The 21561-nt window shown below is 46.3% G+C and overlaps 1 protein-coding gene across 4 annotated transcripts in view; it reads left to right on the top strand.

Annotated features, from left to right (window-relative positions):
- Positions 1-21561, top strand: part of RNF123 (ring finger protein 123) — a 363039-nt gene that overhangs the window by 189491 nt on the left and 151987 nt on the right. For all 4 annotated transcript variants that reach the window (XM_033926520.1, XM_033926519.1, XM_033926522.1 and 1 more), the window contains exons 21-23: positions 531-632; positions 15005-15111; positions 19764-19956. In XM_033926520.1, coding sequence (XP_033782411.1) covers positions 531-632; positions 15005-15111; positions 19764-19956 — 402 coding nt within the window. The remainder of the gene's footprint in view (positions 1-530; positions 633-15004; positions 15112-19763; positions 19957-21561) is intronic.

The following is a 21561-nucleotide window of genomic DNA, read 5'->3' as shown; positions in this document are numbered from 1 at the left end:
TTCTACTGCGGATCGCTGGTGGAGGTGCAGCGGGCAGGAGCGAGCTTTCCAAGTTCCTGCCCCACTGTTAACTGGCTGCCGTGTGTCTTCGGCCGCTGAGAAGCATGAGCAGGCACGCGATTTGGCGCTGCTGCTCAGTGCTGAGCGGCTTCCTTAATGGCTCCTGTGAATTCTCGCTTTGACAAAGGGATATGAGCCTTGAGAAAACCCCTTTGGGTGAAACATGTTGGCGGTATAATCCCTGAAAATAGGACCATGAATATAAGCTAAGTACTCTAAACATCTATATACACATATGGTTAAATAAATTCACTAAAATTGATAGAAGTTGGAGGATCCGGTGAGGAAGTAGTACATAAAGCCTGGTACAATGAGACTTTTTGAGTATTAGGTGGTACTTCTGAGGGTCTGTATATCTACATCTTTTGAAGTTAGGGGTTACTGAAGGTTTTGAGAATTACACACATTCATGATAACTATTGTAAAATATATTATCACTTTTTTTCTTTCTATTCTACTTCATTCCTCAGATGCCTATGTTCCTCCTCAGTTGTTCTATAATGGCAAGGTGGATTATTTTGACCTTCAGAGGCTTGGGGGACTCTTGTCACACTTGAAGAAGACTCTTAAAGGTGAGGTTGTGAGGTTAGAGCTTTCATAGTAACTCAGGTGCAAAAATGAGCTTTTGATTTTACAGAATGTAAGATCACAGCTACGAGGGAGTGGTGAAAAGTTCTCAGCTGAACCAACGTCCTAAATTCTGATCGCAAATTTGCTACTGTAGCTGAAAAGAGTGTTATTTTATTTTGCAAAGTGCCAGTTTGCGGAATCGTAAGTTATGTTTTTGACATTGTTTCAGATCATTGATTGAACCATGTCAACGAAAAGTGTGGAATTTTCAAGTGTGGAATTCCAAGCCATCATGAAGTTCCTATTCCTGCAGAAGAAAACGCCAAAGGAAATCCAAACACAACAACAAATGTCCATCATACTCCACAGTGAATACGTGGTGTGCAGACTTTCAGTGTGGAGATTTTGAGACTTAAGATGCAGCAAGAACTGGGAGGGCTCAAACGGTGTCAACTCCTGAAATTGTTAACCATGTCCATGACCTGATTTCAGCAGATCAGTGAATATCAGCTAAAACAATTGCTGAGACACTACTAAAATACGTATTTTAGATATCCAGGGAATGTGTTACATTAGTTTCTTTTATTCTGCCAATATCTAGGCGGATTACAAAAGGATGAGATTCTGGTCATAGCCAGGTAAGTTATTGGTTGGAACATTTATAGTCTGGTGATGGAGTGAGGTTATTGGTTGTGTCAGGTGTTTGTCTTGACATATTTCTTGAATAACCTGGTTTTTATTTTCCTCCTGAAGGTATTTTAGTTTGGCACTGAGATCAGTAAGGTGGCAATGTGGTTGTCTAGTTTTGCTGCTTTCGTGGCGAGTAGTCCATCGTGTACTTTTTTATGTTGAATTCCTTTGATTGGGGGGGGGGGGAATGGTGAAGGGTGTCTGAGTTCTCCTTAGTCTGGAAGAGTTGTTCCGAGTTAGGTGAGTGTTCAGGTAAGATGGTCCATTGCCATGTAGGGTTTTGTAGAGCAGTGTTCTTCAACCACCGGTCCATGGACCAGTGCCGGTCCACAGAAATTTCCTGCTGGTCCACAGGGCCAGCATGTGCATCAGACCCAAAACAGTGTTCTTCAACCGCCGGTCCGCAGTGCGATCGATGCGGCGTTATCTTCGGACAGTGGCTCCTGCGGGCATCCTGCGACTAAAACAGAAGCCTTCTCTCTGATGTTGCAACGTCAGAGGGAAGGCTTCCAGATGAGGCACGGGACGTGCAAGGTGCAATTAGTACTATTATGGGGGACGGGGTCTGGGGTGGAGATTGGGTAGAGATGGGTGAGGTCTGGCCCACGACTTAGCCCAGTGTTCTTCAACCGCCGGTCCACGGAATAATTTTTTTATTTTTGCCGGTCCATAGGTGTAAAAAGGTTGAAAAACACTGTTGTAGAGCATGCAGTAGAATTTAAAAAGTATTCGTGCTTGTACAGGTAGCCAGTGTGTGTCTTGGTAGGCAGTGGTGATGTGGTCGTACTTCTTCAGTGAATAGATTAGTCTGAGGGCTGTGTTTTGCACTGTTTGTAGTTGTTTTATCATGGTGGCAGGGCAGGTATATGATATTGCAGTAGTCTAGTAGTCCTAGTATTAATGCTTGGACCAGGAGCCTGAATTGTGTTCTATCGAAGAATTTGCGGATTTGTCTTAGGTTACGCATGACTGCGAAGGCTTTGTGAACTGTTTTTTTGATATGTAGTTGCCTGATACTCTATTGTCATCCCTAGTAGTTTTAGTTGGGGTTGTATGGTGTATGAGATGGAGTTTATTTCAAGGCTTGTTATTGTAGGGGCTCTGTTGTTTTCAAGAAGAAGGAATTTTATTTTGTCTGGGTTTAGCTTTAATTTGTGGTTTTTCATCCATTGTTTTACTGTTTCTAGTGTTTTGTGTAGTGCATTTATTGCTTTGGGGGTTGGTTGATCAATGGGGAGGATGATGTCGTCTGCGTAGCTGTATGATGTTATGTTTAGTTAGTCCAAGCAAGTGCCGAGTGAGGCGACAAATAGATTGAAGAGTACTGGTGATAATGGGGATCCTTGGGGCACACTCAGGGGTTGTACCAGGATTCTGATTTTTCTTTGTTTGATTTTACCCTGTAGTGTCTGGATTGTAGGAATCATTGAAACCATGTGTATATCCTGCCTGTGATTCCTATTGTCGCCAATATTTGTAGTAGTATGGTGTGATCAACCAGATCGAATGCTGTGGTGAGATCTAGTTGTATGATTAGCATTTTTTTGCCTTTATTAAGTGTTCTTGGGCTGTGTCCAGGAGAGAGCCTAGTAATGTCTCTGTGCTGTATTTGGTCCTGAAGCCTGATTGGGAGGGGTGGCATATGTTGTGGAGTTCTAAGTAGTCCGTGAGACGTCTTGCCACTAGGCCTTCCAGATCCTTTGGAAAAAGGCCTTCAGTGAGCATGGACTGTACTCACTGCATGAAGTGAGTGCAGAATTTCAGGCTTGAGGTTCTTAACAAGTATGTTTATGTTTGTTTATTTAAGATTTGATATACTGCTCCTGAATTTTACTAACCTAAGTGGTTTACAATGTATCAAACTAAAATGAAATTAGGTACTTGAGAAAAACTACCCTATCTGTCCCGAAGGCTCACAATCTAGCTAAAGTACCTGATAAAGTAAAAATAAGTAATAACAACATATAATACATGAGGTCCAAGATGGCCGGGGTCACGTTTTTCTGAGCTACTGCCCGCAAAGCCTTTTCTTCGGAAAATTTTCCTTCTGACGTTGTTCACCGGATTACATACCAGTCATGTCGAAGAGGAGAAGGAAGAGTGTCCCTGGAGCCTTGCGACGCTCTGGAGCGTCTCCCTTTGGAAATATTGAAGACTTGGTGAGGCGGATGCAGGGCGCCATAGCTTCGTCGGCGTTGCCTTTGCCCGAGACGCTTCCGGGGAACGGAGCGGATGCGTCTCTTCGGGCATTTGAGACCACATTGAGCCCCGGCATGAGAGCTCCTCCCCTTAACCCTCGAGCCACCAGTTCCCCGGGGATAGAGAGGCAGTCGGAAGTCGAGTTGCGTTATCCCCCAGAAGTTGCCGGAGACGGTGAGAAAAACAGCGACCCAGGCTCTCAGAGTCTTCATTGGAGCCTGAGTACTCATGAGGATGGATTAACAACAGGGTCAGATCCGACCCAGGAGAGACAGAGAAGAGGAGAACCTTTGGTTGGTGAGCAAAACTTTCCATCATCAGACTTACAAACTTTAAATATTATAAAGCCCCAAGAGGTAACATTAGACGCCTTGTGGGATCTGACTGCCAATTTAGTTAAAACAGTGAATACTAATTATCTTCAAATTGAAGGGAAGATAAAAACTCAAGAGAAGGACGTTTTTCAAATAAAACAAGACCTGAGCGAATCAAAAATAGATATTCAGAATATTAAAGATGAACTCAAATCCTCCAAATTGATTCTGGAGACATTAATGAAGGACAATGTTAATTTAAGAAGGAAGATAGAGACATTTGAAAATTTCTCCAGCAGTAACAATCTCAGATTGATTAATTTTCCTTGAATTCTAACAGTTACCCCAAGAGAAAAAATGTTATTTGTTGGAGATATTAGAAGTGCCTGAAGATTCATTGCCTCCATTTACCCAGGTCTATTATTTGCCAAATAAAAATCAGAATCAACAGGAAAGAAATCAAGGACCAATTGATGTATCTGCTATACTTGAACTATCAGATAAAGAAAGTGCAACACCAGCAACATTAATAGCAACCTTAGCTCTTACTTTGGACAAAAATTAGCTTTTGAGACTTATTTAAAAATAAAGAGAAAAAGTTTCTTGATTTTAAGATACAAATCTTCCCAGATTTGGCAAGAGACACACAAAAGCGTAGAAAATAATTTTTATTATTAAAACCTGGAGTATTAGCTCTTGGGGTGACTTTTTATCTTCGTCACCCATGCAAGTGCAGTATAATTCTCAGAAATACGTTTTTTTTAGCCATATCAGCTAACGGCCTTTCTCACTTTGTTCCCCCTGGAGAAGGAAAAGAAATGAGGACTTTAATGTATTACCGTATTTTCACGCAAATAACACGCACCCGTATAAAACGCGCACACGTGTATAGCGCGCAGAAATCACGATGATAAGCACAAAAACTTTGGTATAACGCGCTCACGATTATACCGCGCATGCTGCCCGACTCTCCGTTCACCCCCCTGACTTCCGTGCACTGCCCCGCCTCTCCGTGCGCTGTCCCGACTCTCCGTTCACCCCCCCCTGACTTCCGTGCACTGCCCCGACTTTCCGTGCGCTGTCCCGACTCTCCGTTCACCCCCCCCTGACTTCCGTGCACTGCCCCGACTTTCCGTGCGCTGTCCCGACTCTCCGTTCACCCCCCCCTGACTTCCGTGCACTGCCCTGAATTTCCGTGCGCTGTCCCGACTCTCCGTTCACCCCCCCCTGACTTCCGTGCACTGCCCCGCCTCTCCGTGCGCTGTCCCGACTCTCCGTTCACCCCCCCCCTGACTTCCGTGCACTGTCCCCCCTTGAAGGTCTGTCCCCATCCTGAAAGCCTGATGCCCCCCCCCCCGACGTCCGATACATCCCTCCCCCCGAAGGACCGCCGACTCCCCAACAATATCGGGTCAGGAGGGAGCCCAAATCCTCCTGGCCACGGCGACCCCCTAACCCCACCCCGCACTACATTACGGGCAGGAGGGATCCCAGGCCCTCCTGCCCTCGACGCAAACCCCCCCCCCCCCAACGACCGCCCCCCCCCCAAGAACCTCCGACCGCCCCCCCAGCCGACCCGCGACCCCCCCTGGCGACCCCCACGACCCCCCCACCCCCCTTCCCCGTACCTTTGGTAGTTGGGCCAGAAGGGAGCCCAAACCCTCCTGGCCACGGCGACCCCCTAACCCCACCCCGCACTACATTACGGGCAGGAGGGATCCCAGGCCCTCCTACCCTCGACGCAAACCCCCCCTCCCCCCCAACGACCGCCCCCCCCAAGAACCTCCGACCGCTCCCCCAGCCGACCCGCGACCCCCCTGGCGACCCCCACGACCCCCCCACCCCCCTTCCCCGTACCTTTGGTAGTTGGCCGGACAGACGGGAGCCAAACCCGCCTGTCCGGCAGGCAGCCAACGAAGGAATGAGGCCGGATTGGCCCATCCGTCCTAAAGCTCCGCCTACTGGTGGGGCCTAAGGCGCGTGGGCCAATCAGAATAGGCCCTGGAGCCTTAGGTCCCACCTGGGGGCGCGGCCTGAGGCACATGGTCGGGTTGGGCCCATGTGCCTCAGGCCGCGCCCCCAGGTGGGACCTAAGGCTCCAGGGCCTATTCTGATTGGCCCACGCGCCTTAGGCCCCACCAGTAGGCGGAGCTTTAGGACGGATGGGCCAATCCGGCCTCATTCCTTCGTTGGCTGCCTGCCGGACAGGCGGGTTTGGCTCCCGTCTGTCCGGCCAACTTCCAAAGGTACGGGGAAGGGGGGTGGGGGGGTCGTGGGGGTCGGCCAGGGGGGTCGCGGGTCGGCTGGGGGGGCGGTCGGAGGTTCTTGGGGGGGGGGGGACGGTCGTTGGGGGGGGGGGGGGTTTGCGTCGAGGGCAGGAGGGCCTGGGATCCCTCCTGCCCGTAATGTAGTGCGGGGTGGGGTTAGGGGGTCGCCGTGGCCAGGAGGGTTTGGGCTCCCTTCTGGCCCGATATTGTCGGGAAGTCGGCGGTCCTTCGGGGTGGGGGTGCGAGTGGTCCTGCCGGGGGGGGGGATGTATCGGACGTCGGGGAGTCGGCCGGGCAAGAGGGCTTGGGCTCCCTCTTGCTCCTATCGTGGATGCGGGTGCGGGTGGGAGCGCGTGCGAGTGGTCGTTCGGGGTGGGGGTGCGAGTGGTCCTGCTGGGGGGGTGAATCGGGCGTCGGGCGGGGTGGGAACTATGTTTGAAAACTTTCGTATACCGCGCTCACGCATATAACGCGCGAGGGGTATGCGCGGTAGGTAAAAACGCGTATAACGCGCGCGTTATATGCGTGAAAATACGGTAGACGCCTGTATATCAGTTAATTGTGTACCACGCTTCTTATGTTAGTATTTTCTTATTATTCCGTTTATATTACATCTTGGATCTTATTGTGGACTTGAGTTGATTAAGCAATACTTATTTTCTTATATAACTTGGGGGGGAAAAATTTTCTTTGTTGTAAATCACTTTCTGTACAAGTTAAATCTTGAATTGAATATTTTGAAAATCATAAATAACTAAAAAAAACAACATATAATACATTTCCAAGATCAAAAATCAAAGAATTAGAAAATAGAAATAATGAAAGGAGATAAAAAATTAAAAATAAAACAAATTTAAGAGATAGAAAAGTCTCTGAAGCGACCTGATAGCAAACAGTTGTATTTTAGTGCAGGTCTTAATAAAGCACACTTCACAGATCATCGCTGGCAGAGCTTGAGAGCATCAAAGAAATTAACCTTTCTAAAACATATCCACTAAAACTGTTATATGAAATTAATAAATCCAAATCAACACGAATCAGTACAAATTAATACAAACTAGGGCAGATTGCGGTCCCCATTCCATTATTCAATTCGGGAGAGCCATTTGAAAAAAATTTGGTTTTAGATGTCTCTTAAAATTTTTAAATGATTCTTCCTTCCTTAACTCTACTGGTAAATTGTTCCACAATATTGGAACTAAGTAGAAAAATGCACCATTTCTGGTTGAGACAAGGTGAGCCTTTGAAATAAGGGGAACAGCTACTAACAGCTCTTCAGAGGAGAAGAGGAGCAGTGAGGAGAAAGGCAGCGTTTCACTGCTCAGTGGGGAGGAAGACAGCGTCGGTGCCGAGCACCGAAGAAAGGAGGCAGTAACAGCAGGAACCAGGCTCAGGGAAGCGGCGAGAGTTTGCTCCCCCCCCCCCGCGTCAGAGGCAGCGCCGGACTAACCCTTAAAGGGGGAGGAGCCAGCGCGGCACACGCGGTGCCGAAGAGAGGAGAAGAGGAGCAGTGAGGAGAAAGGCAGCGTTTCACTGCTCAGTGGGGGAGGAAGACAGCGTCGGTGCCGAGCACCGAAGAAAGGAGGCAGTAACAGCAGGAACCAGGCTCGGGGAAGTGGCGAGAGTTCACTCCGCCCCCCTCCCCCGCGTCAGAGGCAGCGCCGGACTAACCCTTAAAGGGGGAGGAGCCAGCGCGGCACACGCGGTGCCGAAGAGAGGAGAAGAGGAGCAGTGAGGAGAAAGGCAGCGTTTCACTGCTCAGTGGGGAGGAAGACAGCGTCGGTGCCGAGCACCGAAGAAAGGAGGCAGTAACAGCAGGAACCAGGCTCGGGGAAGCGGTGAGAGTTCGCTCCGCCCCCCCCCCCCCGCGTCAGAGGCAGCGCCGGACTAACCCTTAAAGGGGGAGGAGCCAACGGCGCCCAGCCGTTCGGCGCCCGGCGAAGGCGCGCAGCAAAGGCGCTCGCCTTAGCGAGAGCGCCTTTGCGAAGGGCCTCAAGAAGGGCCAAGTTACTACACCCAGGAACACCAGGGAAAGACTGAAAGGTACGGAAGAAGCAGGCGCAGAAGGAACGACACACACAAACAACGGTAAGGTAAGGTAGAGCAAAGGCAGTACACACAAGAAGAAGGCAAGAAGCAGGCACACAAAGAACAAACACAAACAAAGTATAGTAAGGTAGAGCGAAGGCAGCACACACAAGAAGAAAGCGCTGAAGAAAGCAGACACACAAGGAGCACGTAATCTTAAGTGTTATCTTAAAGTAGGAACGACTATGGAAGCAGAGGGAAACCAGAAGATGAGCTTTCCAGTGTTCTGCACCGACTGTCATATGTATGACTACCTCCCCTCGGGGAGACAGTCATATGTATGCGGTCGGTGTCAGGAACTGGAAAGCTTGAAGAAGGAAGTCAAGCGACTAGAGGACAAGATACAGGAACTAGAAGGACTTTACACCACGGAAGACCCAGTCAGGACAGCTGAAGATTTCACGAGCGAGAGACACATCGAGGAGGAAGTCAGGGAACTTGAGAAATTCATTGAAGAAGCATACAAGAGGAGGGTGGAAGAGAACGAGCTTCAGATGATAGAAGAAGCTACACCTACATCGAAGGGAGAACAAGAAGCAGAAGACCTCAAAGAAGACACCCACAAAGAGAAATTGGCCAGTCGATGCCCAGAAGAAGAGAGAGCGAAGCAGACCGAGGACATTGACCTGAGACCGAAGCGAACATTGAAGAAGGGAAAATCAGCGATCCTAGTGGGGGACTCGATCCTGAGGCATGTGGACAGCCACATAGCAGGAGGGAGGGAGGACCGACTGGTGACCTGCCTCCCAGGAGCGAGAACCAAGGACATCGTGGACAAAATTGGAAAGATCCTGGAAGGTGCGGAGACGGAAGAGACCGCAGTAATGATCCACATTGGGACGAATGATGTCAGCAGGAGAGACTACAAAAGAAGTTCGCTGATAGAACAGTTCAAGATTCTGGGAAGGAAGCTGAAGATGAGGACCCAGAAGATAGCATTCTCAGAGATCCTACCGGTATCGAGGGCAGATGTGAAAAGGCAGGATGAACTACAATCAATAAATGCGTGGATGAGGAGATGGTGTGAGGAAGAAGGATTCTACTTCGTGAGGAACTGGACGACGTTCTGGGGCAAGAGCAAGCTCTACAGGAGAGATGGATTGCACCTGAGCACAGCGGGAACTAGACTTCTAGCAAACAATGTCAAGAGAGGAATAGAACAGGCTTTAAACTAAGAAGAAGGGGAAAGCCGACAGTCGACCAAGTGTCGATGTTTCGGAAAAAGGTATCCCATGAAGATACTGAGGGGAAAAAAGGCTGGGAAGAAACAATGGACAAATTACAGGAGTCGACTAACCAAGAAGAGAAGGTTAGAAAGATTGTAGCCAAAGAGAAGAATCTAAAGACCGAAGCACAGGGAAAGGAATTAAAGGCAACAAAATTCCAGGAGCTAAATTGCATATATACTAATGCAAGGAGCCTAAGAAACAAAATGGGGGAATTAGAAGCCATGATCATTGCGGAGGACATAGACATCATTGGAATCTCTGAAACATGGTGGAATGAGGAAAGCAAATGGGATACAGCACTGCCGGGGTACAAGCTCTATCGCCAGGACAGGTCAGGACAGAAAGGCGGTGGAATAGCACTATACATAAAAGAAAGCATACAATCGACAAGAATGGACACAGCGGAGATGGCCAACAAGCTAGAATCACTATGGGTTAAAATACCAGGAAGGAAAGGGCCTGAAATAAAGATAGGCCTATACTATCGTCCACCCGGACAAACCGGAGACATCGATGAAGAAATGGAAGCTGAGATGAAGCGAGAATGCAAAGGCGGTAACACGGTTATTATGGGAGACTTCAACTACCCTGGGATAGACTGGAGTCTCGGAAGCTCAAGATGCGCTAGGGAGACAGAATTTCTGGAGGCTGTACAAGATTGCTTCATGGAACAGCTTGTTAGAGAACCGACAAGAGGAAATGCCACTCTGGATCTAATCCTAAATGGGCTAAGGGGACCTGCAAAGGAAGTGGAAGTAGTGGGACCGTTGGGAAACAGCGATCATAATATGATCAAGTTCAAGATGGAAGTAGGAATACTGAAAGGAAAGAGAACCATAGCGACAACTTTTAACTTCAGGAAGGGTAACTACAAAGCAATGAGGGGAATGGTAAAGAAGAAACTTAGGAACACTTCCCAAAAATGGCAGACGGTAGAACATGCCTGGTCCTTTTTCAAGGACACGGTGAGCGAGGCGCAAAATCTATATATCCCCAGATTCAGAAAAGGGTGCAACAAGAGTCGAATAAAAGACCCGGCGTGGATAACTAAAATAGTGAAGGAAGCGATAAGCAATAAGAAAAATTCATTCAGAAAATGGAAAAGGGACAAAACTGAGGTAAACTGGAGAGAGCACAGGAAGTATCAAAAAGAATGTCACCATGTGGTTCGAAAAGCCAAAAGAGAGTATGAAGAGAGACTAGCCAGGGAAGCACGAAATTTCAAACCGTTCTTTAGATATGTTAAAGGGAAACAGCCGGCTAGGGAGGAGGTGGGACCACTGGATGACGGAGACAGGAAGGGAGCGGTGAAGGAAGAGAAAGAGGTCGCAGAAAGACTTAACATGTTCTTTTCATCTGTATTCACAAACGAAGACACAACCAACATACCGGAACCTGAGCAATTCTTCAATGGAAATCAAGCACAAAAGTTAACATCCATAGAAGTGAGCCTTGATGATGTGCGCAGACAGATAGAAAAACTAAAAACTGACAAATCCCCGGGTCCGGATGGAATCCATCCAAGGGTGCTGAAGGAACTAAAGGAGGAAATAGCGGAACTACTACAGCAAATTTGCAACCTATCTCTGAAAACAGGTGTGATTCCGGAGGATTGGAAGATAGCCAACGTTACGCCCATCTTTAAAAAGGGATCAAGAGGAGACCCGGGAAACTACAGACCGGTGAGTCTGACCTCTGTTCCGGGGAAAATGGCGGAAGCACTAATAAAAGAAAAAATTGATGAACATTTTGAAAAACACGAACTTCTGATAACCAGCCAACATGGTTTCTGCAGGGGGAGATCGTGTCTGACCAACTTATTGCACTTCTTCGAGGGAATTAACAAACAGATGGACAAAGGAGACCCCATAGACGACATATACCTAGATTTCCAGAAAGCCTTTGACAAGGTGCCTCATGAACGTCTACTCCGGAAACTGAAGAACCATGGGGTGGACGGAGACGTGCATAGATGGATCAGAAACTGGTTAGCGGGTAGGAAACAGAGGATAGGGGTGAAGGGACACTACTCAGACTGGAGGAAGGTCACGAGTGGTGTTCCGCAGGGCTCAGTGCTCGGGCCGCTGCTATTTAATATATTCATAAATGATCTAGAAACAGGAACAAAGAGTGAGATAATAAAATTTGCGGACGACACCAAACTATTTAGTGGAGCTCGGACAAAGGAGGACTGTGAAAAATTGCAAAGGGACTTGGACAAATTGGGGGAATGGGCAGAGAGATGGCAGATGAAGTTCAATGTTGAGAAATGTAAAGTATTGCATGTGGGAATCAGAAACCCGAGGCACAGCTATACGATGGGAGGGATGTTAAAATGAGAGTACCCAAGAAAGGGACTTGGGGGTAATGGTGGACATGACAATGAAGCCGACGGCACAGTGCGCAGCGGCCGCCAAGAGAGCGAATAAAATGCTGGGGATAATCAAGAAGGGTATTACAACAAGAACGAAAGAAGTTATCCTGCCGCTGTACCGGGCAATGGTGCGTCCGCATCTTGAGTACTGCGTCCAGTATTGGTCACCATACCTTAAGAAGGATATGGTGTTACTCGAGAGAGTTCAGAGGAGAGCGACACGACTGATTAAGGGGATGGAAAGCCTTTCATACGCTGAGAGATTGGAGAAACTGGGTCTCTTTTCCCTGGAGAAGAGAAGACTTAGAGGGGATATGATAGAGACTTACAAGATCATGAAGGGCATAGAGAGAGTAGAGAGGGACAGATTCTTCAAACTTTCAGAACATAAAAAAACAAGAGGGCATTCGGAAAAGTTGAAAGGGGACAGATTCAAAACGAATGCTAGGAAGTTCTTCTTTACCCAGCGTGTGATGGACACCTGGAATGCGCTTCCAGAGGACGTTATAGGGCAGCGAACGGTACTGGGGTTTAAGAAAGGATTGGACAATTTCCTGCTGGAAAAGGGGATAGAGGGGTATAGATAAAAGATTACTGCACAGGTCCTGGACCTGATGGGCCACCGCGTGAGCGGACTGCTGAGCGCGATGGACCTCAGGTCTGACCCAGCGGAGGCATTTCTTATGTTCTTAAACTAAACTAAACCTTAGGTTTGTATACCGCACCATCTCCACAATCGTAGAGCTCGACACGGTTTACAGGAATTGGGATGAGAAAGGAACTTCAAGGAAAGGATGATGATTGGAGGAAAGAAGAATGTTTAGAGGACTAGGATATCAAAGATCATTTAAAGATCGCAATGAGCGACTAGGTGTGTAAAGTAACACTAGATTAGAGAGATATAATGGTTGTAACTCAAATAATGCCCTATTGTGCCAGCATCAGGATTTTAAATTTAATTCTAAATTTCATTGGTAACCAATGGAATTTCAAATATAATGGAGTTACATGATCATAGATGTGTGCGTGACCTAACAGCCGAATTGCCGCATTTTGTACTGTTTGTAAATGTTTCAGTTGGGGCAGTAGTTGAGGTTGCATGCTGCATGGCTGTATTTATTGTATAGTCTCTACCAGGACTCCCTTAATATCCTGTTTCAATAGTATCCTCCAAGGATACCTCACACTGAACCATCCGCTCCTGAGTAACTGTTGGCTTTATCCCACATCTCAGTTTAAAAGCTGCTCTATCTCCTTTTTAAATGTTAGCGCCAACAGCCTGGTTCCATCTCAGTTAAGGTGGAGTTTGTCCTTTTGGAATAAGCTCCCCCTTTCCCAGAAGGTTGCCCAGTTCCTAACAAATCTAAATCCCTCATCCCTGCACCATTGTCTCAACCACGCATTAAGACTTCGGAGTTCTACTTGCCTCTTGGGTCCTGCACGTGGAATTGGGAGCATTTCGCAAAATGCAACCCTGGAGGGATCTGGATTTCAGCTTTCTACTTAAGAGCCTAAATTTGGCTTCCAGAACCTCCCTCCCACATTTTCCTATGTCATTGGAGATACAGTTTAGTGCAGTGCAAGAATGCAGTAGAGATACATTAAAGAACCTTTGAGATTCTATGAGGTAGAGATTGTCATATTGTGCAATTAGCTAGATAAGTCGGGTACAGTTCAGAGATGCTTGTTCTTAGCTATTAATAAAAAGATTCAGAGCTAAAAGAATGAGCATGTTTGTTGGGGTGATTATCTTACTGTTGGAGCATGGAGAAAGTTATAATACCACAGTCAGAGCGCACCTGGAATACTGCGTCCAGCATTGGTCTCCATACCTAAAGAAGGATATAAAACTGCTGGAGAGGGTGCAGAGACGAGCAACGAAGCTAGTGAAAGGTATGGAGAACTTGGTCTACGAGGAACGACTTAGGAGACTGGGGTTGTTCTCCCTTGAGAAGAGGAGACTACGAGGGGATCTGATGATCGAGACTTTCAAAATACTGAAATGGAGCAGGGAAAGCAGTTATTTACAATGTCCAATGTGACACGGACAAGAGGACATAGACTGAAGCTGAGGGGGGACAGGTCCATGACAAATATCAGGAAGTTCTGTTTCACGCAGCGAGTGGTGGACACCTGGAATGCTCTCCCAGAGGAAGTAACTGCAGAATCCACCATTCTAGGATTTAAGGGTAAACTAGATGCACATCTCTTTAAGAGTGGCATAGAGTGATATGGGGACTAAAACTATGCCAGGGTACACCTGGCGGGGCCTCCGCGTGTGCGGATCACCGGACTTGATGGACCCAGGGTCTGATCCGGAGATGGCAATTCTTATGTTCTTATGTTCTTTTCTTGCTGTTAGGGTGAACATGATCTCTTGTTGGGGGAGGCATCAGTTAATTGGGAATACATGTTCTGCTGTTGTAAGATGGGGTCGTTAACCTTTGTACCTAACCCTTCAGGCTGGCATTTGATAATACCGCGGGACAGGTGAAAAACCTGATGTCCAAACTATTTGCCCATCACATGTATTTCCCCTTATAAAATGGAGAATACCTGTCTGCATATTTGGCTCAAAATATACTTATCACTTCAAATATCTTAAACTTTTTCTTTTTAATATCTAAATACATGATGTAAATATTAGTGCATGTGAAAAGCTCAGACCCAACAACCAAACTCAAGTGAATGAACACGGAGACAGTTGTTAATGAGACCATCACAGCTAATCACCGTCTCATTCCACCGCACACAGACTTCTCTTTCAAAAGCTAAGATATTTGAAGTGATAAGTATATTTTGAGCTAAGATTTTGATCACTCAATTACAATAGGGTTTCTCATTAATTGTTTTAGTACATATTTGGCTCTCCCAGAGTATACCCTATCCATACTACTTTGGAATTTCTGTGTCACACAGAGATAATGGCGTTCCAAAATCACTATTTGCATGTGTAAATGCTGCCATATACATATCAAGATGCTTCACAATGATAAAATGCTAACACTATTAATAATACAAATGGCTTGTTTTGAGTGCTGCTTGTACAGTTTGAGAAGAAATTGAGAATTTATATATGTTATATTGAAACTGTACATTTTATATCTTTGTATTATATACTGGCAACTGATATTTAAACAATATTAAAAGTTTAAATGGTCTCTCTCATTTTTCTCCTTTTCTTTCTTAACATTTGCTCATATTCTTTCTCAGATGATCTGGCTTCAAAAGCGAATATCATTATTGACCCTGCAGAACTGCAGGCTGCGAGTATGGATGACCTGGATGAGGATGAGGAATCGGCAACATCTGCCACACAGGTATTCTTACAACCCTGAGAATGACACACAAGTTTTAAACAGCAGAACGAACCCTGTATATTACATAGTCAATACGCAGGCAACCTATTCTCACATGTGGGTGACGACATCCACGGAGCCCCAATGCGGACAGCCTCGCAAGCATACTTGCTTGTAGAAACTTCAGAAGTTTTGAGTCAGCCGCACTGCGCATGCATGAGTGCCTTTCTGCCCAGCACAGGGCGAGTCACCTCAGTTCTCAGTTTTCCTTGGAGTTGAGAAGTCTGTACTTTAACGTTCTGCGCTGAACTTCATTCGCTTCGTGCCTTCTCTCACCGCGGTTTATGTTCTTTTTAATCACAAATCGCTGTGTTACTTCTTTTCATTTTTTAAAAAAAAATTATTTTATTTTCTTCGTCGACTGACCGCCGCAGCCTGTGGGTTTCGACTTCACAGCGGCTATCTTCCCTCCTATGTCCCAGCCAGTAACGGGCTTCAAGAAGTGTAGCCAGTGCCAGCGTGCAATTTCTCTCATGGACCCACACCGCTGGTGCCTCAAGAGATTCGGGCCTGACCATAGTCCTAAGTCATGCAAGCACTGTGCTACTCTTCAACCTCGAGCACTTAAACGTCGTTGGGTTTTAGTGGAAAAACTCTTCAGGATGGACTCTTCAGTGACACTCTTGACCTCGAGTGCTGCCTCGATCCAACCTCGAGTCTCATCAGACCGTCCTCGTTTGGATCATCTTTAGCCTGGAGTACACCTGCTTTATCTTCCCCTGAGCTCCCCTCAGGTCAGATACCTAAGCAGAAGGTCCCAGCGGTGGTCCTCAAGCTCTCTAAGAGCTCCAAGTCGAAGCACATCTCCACTGCCACCTTGGAGCCTTTAGCCTCAGCAAGTGGTCTGGTTTCAGACGTGGATCCACATTTGCAGGCTTCTTTCCAGACCATGTTGGAGCAGCAATTTGTTCAATTATTGAACAAATATGGTTCTGCCTCGGCAAAGCCTCCTGTAATCCAGCGAGGTCGAGTCCCTGCTTGTACCTCGAGTTGAAGCTTCACACTCTATGCAAGGAGCAGAGTCTTTGCGAGTGTCTGGTCTGGCATCTACACACTCGATGCAAGGAGTAGATTCTTTGCGAGTGTCTCAACAGGAATCCTCACACTCCATACAAGGAGCAGAGTCTTTGGGAGTGCTTCGAGATTCCTTGATCCAAACCACTGAGTTTTGATCTACAGCTTCTAGCCCTATTCATTCACCAGCAACATTGCCTGTTTCCATACATAGGGCGAAATCTCCTCGATCCTACTCAAGACCTGCTTCCAGGCATCACTCTTGTCGTCGATCATTGAGGTTCTCTTCAAAGATGACTCCACAAGGCACAGGTCTCCTTCCAAAGAGCAGCCTTCTTCATCTAGACCTCATTCCAGACCTTCCAGCTGTTCGACGCCTCCAACTCCTCGATCAAGGTCTCAGCTTCCAGATCCAGAGGAATTAGCTGCTTCCATTGCCTCCTCTAAGTCTCCATATTCCATGGATTGACACTTCTCCAGAGATGCTTCGCCTTCGTTCTCCACTCGAGGCCATCGAGTCCCTCTCGAGGCAAGGCCCTGACGGATCAGTTCTTCTTCTCTTCCTGCCTTCATCAGATGGCTGATGACCTGGAAATTCAATTAGATGCTGGTTCTAAATACTCTAAGGAGTATCTCGAGGTCATGCATCTGCCTCAACCTCCTGAAGAGTTACTTAAGCTTCCTCTTCATATGCTTTTGTCTCAAACTTTTAAACGATGTCTGGAGACTCCTTATGCTATATCTGCTGTTCCAGGCAAGTTGGACTCAAGGTATAGAACGCTACATTGCAAAGGGTTTGAGAATTCACAGTTATCTCACCAATCCCTCCTTGTGGAGTCATCTTTGAAGAGAACCCATCCTTCCAGGGTCTATGCTACAGTTCCTCCTGGAAGAAAGGGTAAGACCTTGGACAAGTTTGGATGTTGTCTTTATTAAAATGCTATGATGTCCTCCAAAGTCCTCAACAACAATTTTATCTTCGTTACTTATCTCAAATTCCTTATTGATATTCTTCCAGGCTTTCTCCAGAACCTGGATCAACATAGGCATTTTGAGTTCCAAGAAGTCACTGCTACTCTGTCACAACTCAGATTGCATCTTCTCCAGTCATCTTATGATGCCTTTGAACTGTCTGCTAGGGCTACTGCTTTCTCTGTAGCCATGCGCCATTTGGCCTGGCTTCGTACCATTGATATGGATCCTAATCTTCAGGACTAATATTCCTTGTGAAGGCAATGACCTCTTTGATGAATCCATAGAGTCTCCTTCGTTGAGACAGTCTCTCCGCTGGTGGATGCTCTCTTCCAATCTCTCCAGAGGCTTGCTGTTTCAAACACCCCCTCATCATAAGGTCCTCACAACAGATTCCTTGACCTACACTTGGGGGGCTCATCTCGATGGTCTCCGTACTCAAGGCCACTGGTCCAACATGGATCATCAGTGTCACATCAATCTGTTGGAACTCAGAGTGATCTTCAATGCTCTCAAAGCTTTTCAGCATCTTCTTCACAACCAGGTAGTCCTCATTCAGACGGACAACCAAGTCGCCATGTACTATGTCAACAAGCAGGGAGGGATGGGATCTACCTCCCTTTGTCAAGAAGCTCTGAAGGTTTGGAACTGGGCAATCCTCCACAACACCTTCCTGAAAGCTGTCTACATCCAAGGGGCGAAAAACTGTTTGGCGGACAAATCGAGTTGTCTTCTGCAACCTCAAGAATGGACACTCAATTCCTCACCTCTTCATCACATTTCTTTCTCAGTGGGGGACTCATCAGATAGATCTCTTTGCATCTCCCCACAACCACAAACTGTCTCAGTTCTGCTCCAGGATATATTCTCCTCATTGCCTCGAGGCGGATGCTTTTCTACTGGAATGGACGAATCTCTTCATGTATGCATTTTCTCCATTCCCTCTCATTCTCAAGACACTAGTCAAGTTGAAGAAAGATCATGCCACCATGATTCTGATAGCTCCTCGGTAGCGAGGCAACCTTCAACTCAGCAGCAGGGAGCCATTCCTTCTACCAGCTTTTCTGTTTCTGCTTACAGAGTCAGATCTCTACTTCATCCCAACCTGCAGTCTCTGCACCTGACAGCTTGGTACCTTTCAACATAACTCCTCTTCAGTTTTCTCAACCTGTAAGAGACATTTTAGAGACTTCTAGAAAGCCTACCACTAGACAATGCTACCACCAAAAATGGACTAGATTTTCTACGTGGTGCATCTTGCATGATAAGGAGCCTCAAGATTCTTCCTTATCTTCTGTTCTGGATTATCTTTTGCACTTACCCACCTCTAGCCTCAAGTCTACATCGATCCGAGTCCATCTCAGAGCAATTGCTGCTTTCCACCAGCCTATTGAAGGGAAACCCCTCTCTGCTCATCCGGTAGTTTCTAAATTTATGAAAGGACTTTTCATTGTTAATCCTGCTCTCAAACCGCCTCCAGTGGTTTGGGATCTCAATGTTGTTCTTGCTCAATTGATGAAGCCTCCATTTGAACCAATGTCTATGGCTCATCTGAAGTATCTCACTTGGAAAGTGGTGTTTCTCATTGCCCTCACATCTGCTCGAAGAGTTAGTGAGCTGCAAGCTTTAGTTGCTGACCCACCTTTCACTGTGTTCTATCATGAGAAGGTGGTCCTTCGTACTCATCCTAAATTCTTACCTAAAGTGGTTTCAGAATTTCATTTCAACCAACCCATTGTTCTTCCAGTGTTTCTTCCAAAGCCTCTTTCTCACACTGGAGAATCAGCTCTTCATACTCTGGACTGTAAACGTGCTTTGGCCTTCTACTTAGAATGCACCAAACCACACAGAACTGCTCCTCAACTTTTTGTCTCCTTCGATCCAAATAAGTTGGGATATCTAGTTTCTAAGCGTACCATCTCCAACTGGATGGCTGCTTGTATCTCTTTCTGCTATGCCCAGGCTGGACTGCATCTACAGAGTCGAGTCACAGCCCACAAAGTCAGAGTCATGGTGGCTTCAGTAGCTTTCCTCAGATCCACTCCTATTGAGGAAATTTGCAAAGCTGCCACCTTGTCCTCGGTTCATACTTTCACCTCTCACTATTGTCTGGATGTTTTCTCCAGACGGGATGGCCATTTTGGCCAGAGAGTATTACAAAATTTATTCTCCTAAGATGCCAACACTCCCACCATCCCATTCTGGTTAGTTTGGAGGTCACGCATATGTGAGAATAGGCTGCCTGCTTGTCCTGGGATAAAGCATAGTTACTTACCATAACAGTTGTTATCCAGGGACAAGAGGCAGCTATTCTCACCGCCCACCCACCTCCCCTGGTTGGTTTTTCTGCTGGCTATCTGAACTGAGAAGACTCGCCCTGTGCTGGGCGGGAAGGCACTTGCGTATTCACGGTGCGGCTGACTTGAAACTTCTGAAGTTTCTACAAGCAAGTATGTTTGCGACGCTGTCCGCATCGGGGCTCCGTGATTGATGTCACCCACATGTGTGAATAGCTGCCTGCTGTCCCTGGATAACAACTGTTACGGTAAGTAACTGCTTTACCAGCCTTTTATATCGCTCAACACCGTCTCCTGAATCAATGTATATATTTTCTCTCTACCTCCCAGCGTTCCAGCCCTGCTTTGGCACTTGGTACTGCTCTGACCAGGCCGAGCTGGTTGAGCTCTCCTACTTTAGGCCGTACAAACCGATTTCTAAGCACTGCAGTTGTCAGTCTAATGAATCCCCGAAGACCTCTGGGGACCCTGGAGAAGATCAAAGTACGCACCCTAAGTGCAGAGACAAGGACAGAGGAAGACAGTGAGTACCCACAGCTGCTTATCCTTCCTTTTCCTGCTTGTAGTGGGATATATGTCAGGCAGGAGGACTGCTTCACGGCATTTTGACTGAGATTCAAAGAAGAGCCTGAGAACTTGTACAACATGGGGCAGGGCAGGGGCAGAGAAGTTAATACCCTGCTTTCAAATCCTGTTGGGAGCATGATTATATTATGACCATTACCAAGCAAGGGGATTAATCCTGCTGTACATAAAAGGGTGGGGTAGGGAGGGTGAGTACAGTCTTAGCATACATGGTTTAGATGGTTTAATGGGACACAGTCGACATGAATTCAGTCAAGTGAAGTCGTTCTTCACTAATTTGCATCATTTCCTTGAAAGCATGAATAAATATGGATAAAAATGAGTTGGTTGATGTAGTGTATCTAATTTTCAGAAAGCTTTTGACAACGTTGACTACTACGAGACGCTGCAGTGCTGCACAGAGTCACAAAGAAGAGGAAACAGTCCCTGCTCGAAAGAGCTGACAATCTAACCAGCCAAGACAGTTATAGTTAAGGGGAACGGTTAATGAGCTGGCTGGGTAGGGTTAAGGATTGAAGGCTATATCAAAAAGGTGAATTTTCGGTCTGCTTTTAAACAACGGAAGGAGCTTGACGAACAAACTCAGGTAGTTTATTCCAGGCATATGGGGCAGCTAAATTAAAAGAACAAAGTCTGGAATTGGCAGCGGAGGAGAAGGGTGTGGCATATCCAACCTTAGTAACAGTATGTGATAAGTTTCAACTTGTTCGGTGCAGTCAGTTGGACGCTACGGTTGAGAGAAGGTGTGTGTTTTAAAGTGAGTCGTAAGTCATGGATCACCAAAAGCACATTAACATAAAAGTTTGTTTCAAACTGCAAAAAAGTGCTAAAGAAACACACAAAATGTTAAAATTAGTTTAAGGTGATGTAGCAGTGACCATGAAGTCTGTTTACAAGTGAATCGAGTAATGGTTGTAAATCGGTTGAAGACAAGGAGAGATCGGGACGCCTTTCAACATCAAAAACCCAAGAGAATGTTGAAGAGTAAGCGAACTGATTCGATCAAACAGGCGATTGACTATTATGGAAATTTCTGAGGATCTTATGGCTCCGTTCAAAACATTTTAACAACAGATTTGAACATGAAAATGACCAGAGTAATGGGCAAACTGTTTCATCCTCCATCATAACAACGCTCCATGTCACACATCGCTTCTAGTACGGCAATTTCTGTCAAATAAAAACATTACGTGTGTCTTCATTCACATTATTCACTGGATATGGCACTGTGCAACTTCTGGCTCTTCCCCAAAGTCAAAATGACCATAAAAGGTAAACATTTGTGAAAGACATGAAAGAGGACTTTCCAAGCTGGTTCAGAAAGTTGCAAGAATGATGGAATAAGTGTGTTGGAAGCAAGGGGTGTATTTTGAGGGGGATTAATGGCAATGTGTCTTTTACTGTAATAATTTTTAAAAAATGTAAACATTCACTATATTTTTTTCACACACCTCATGTTGCTATACATATAAGCAGCTATATTAAATATGTGTATTAAGATCTGACTACACCAGCACTACCTGGATAGGTTTAAGTCTGCCAA

Source organism: Geotrypetes seraphini, chromosome 17 (genome assembly GCF_902459505.1).
Source record: "Geotrypetes seraphini chromosome 17, aGeoSer1.1, whole genome shotgun sequence".
Classification (NCBI taxonomy): domain Eukaryota; kingdom Metazoa; phylum Chordata; class Amphibia; order Gymnophiona; family Dermophiidae; genus Geotrypetes; species Geotrypetes seraphini.
Note: the sequence above shows the minus strand (reverse complement) of the source record. Positions and strands in the feature narration are given on the sequence as shown.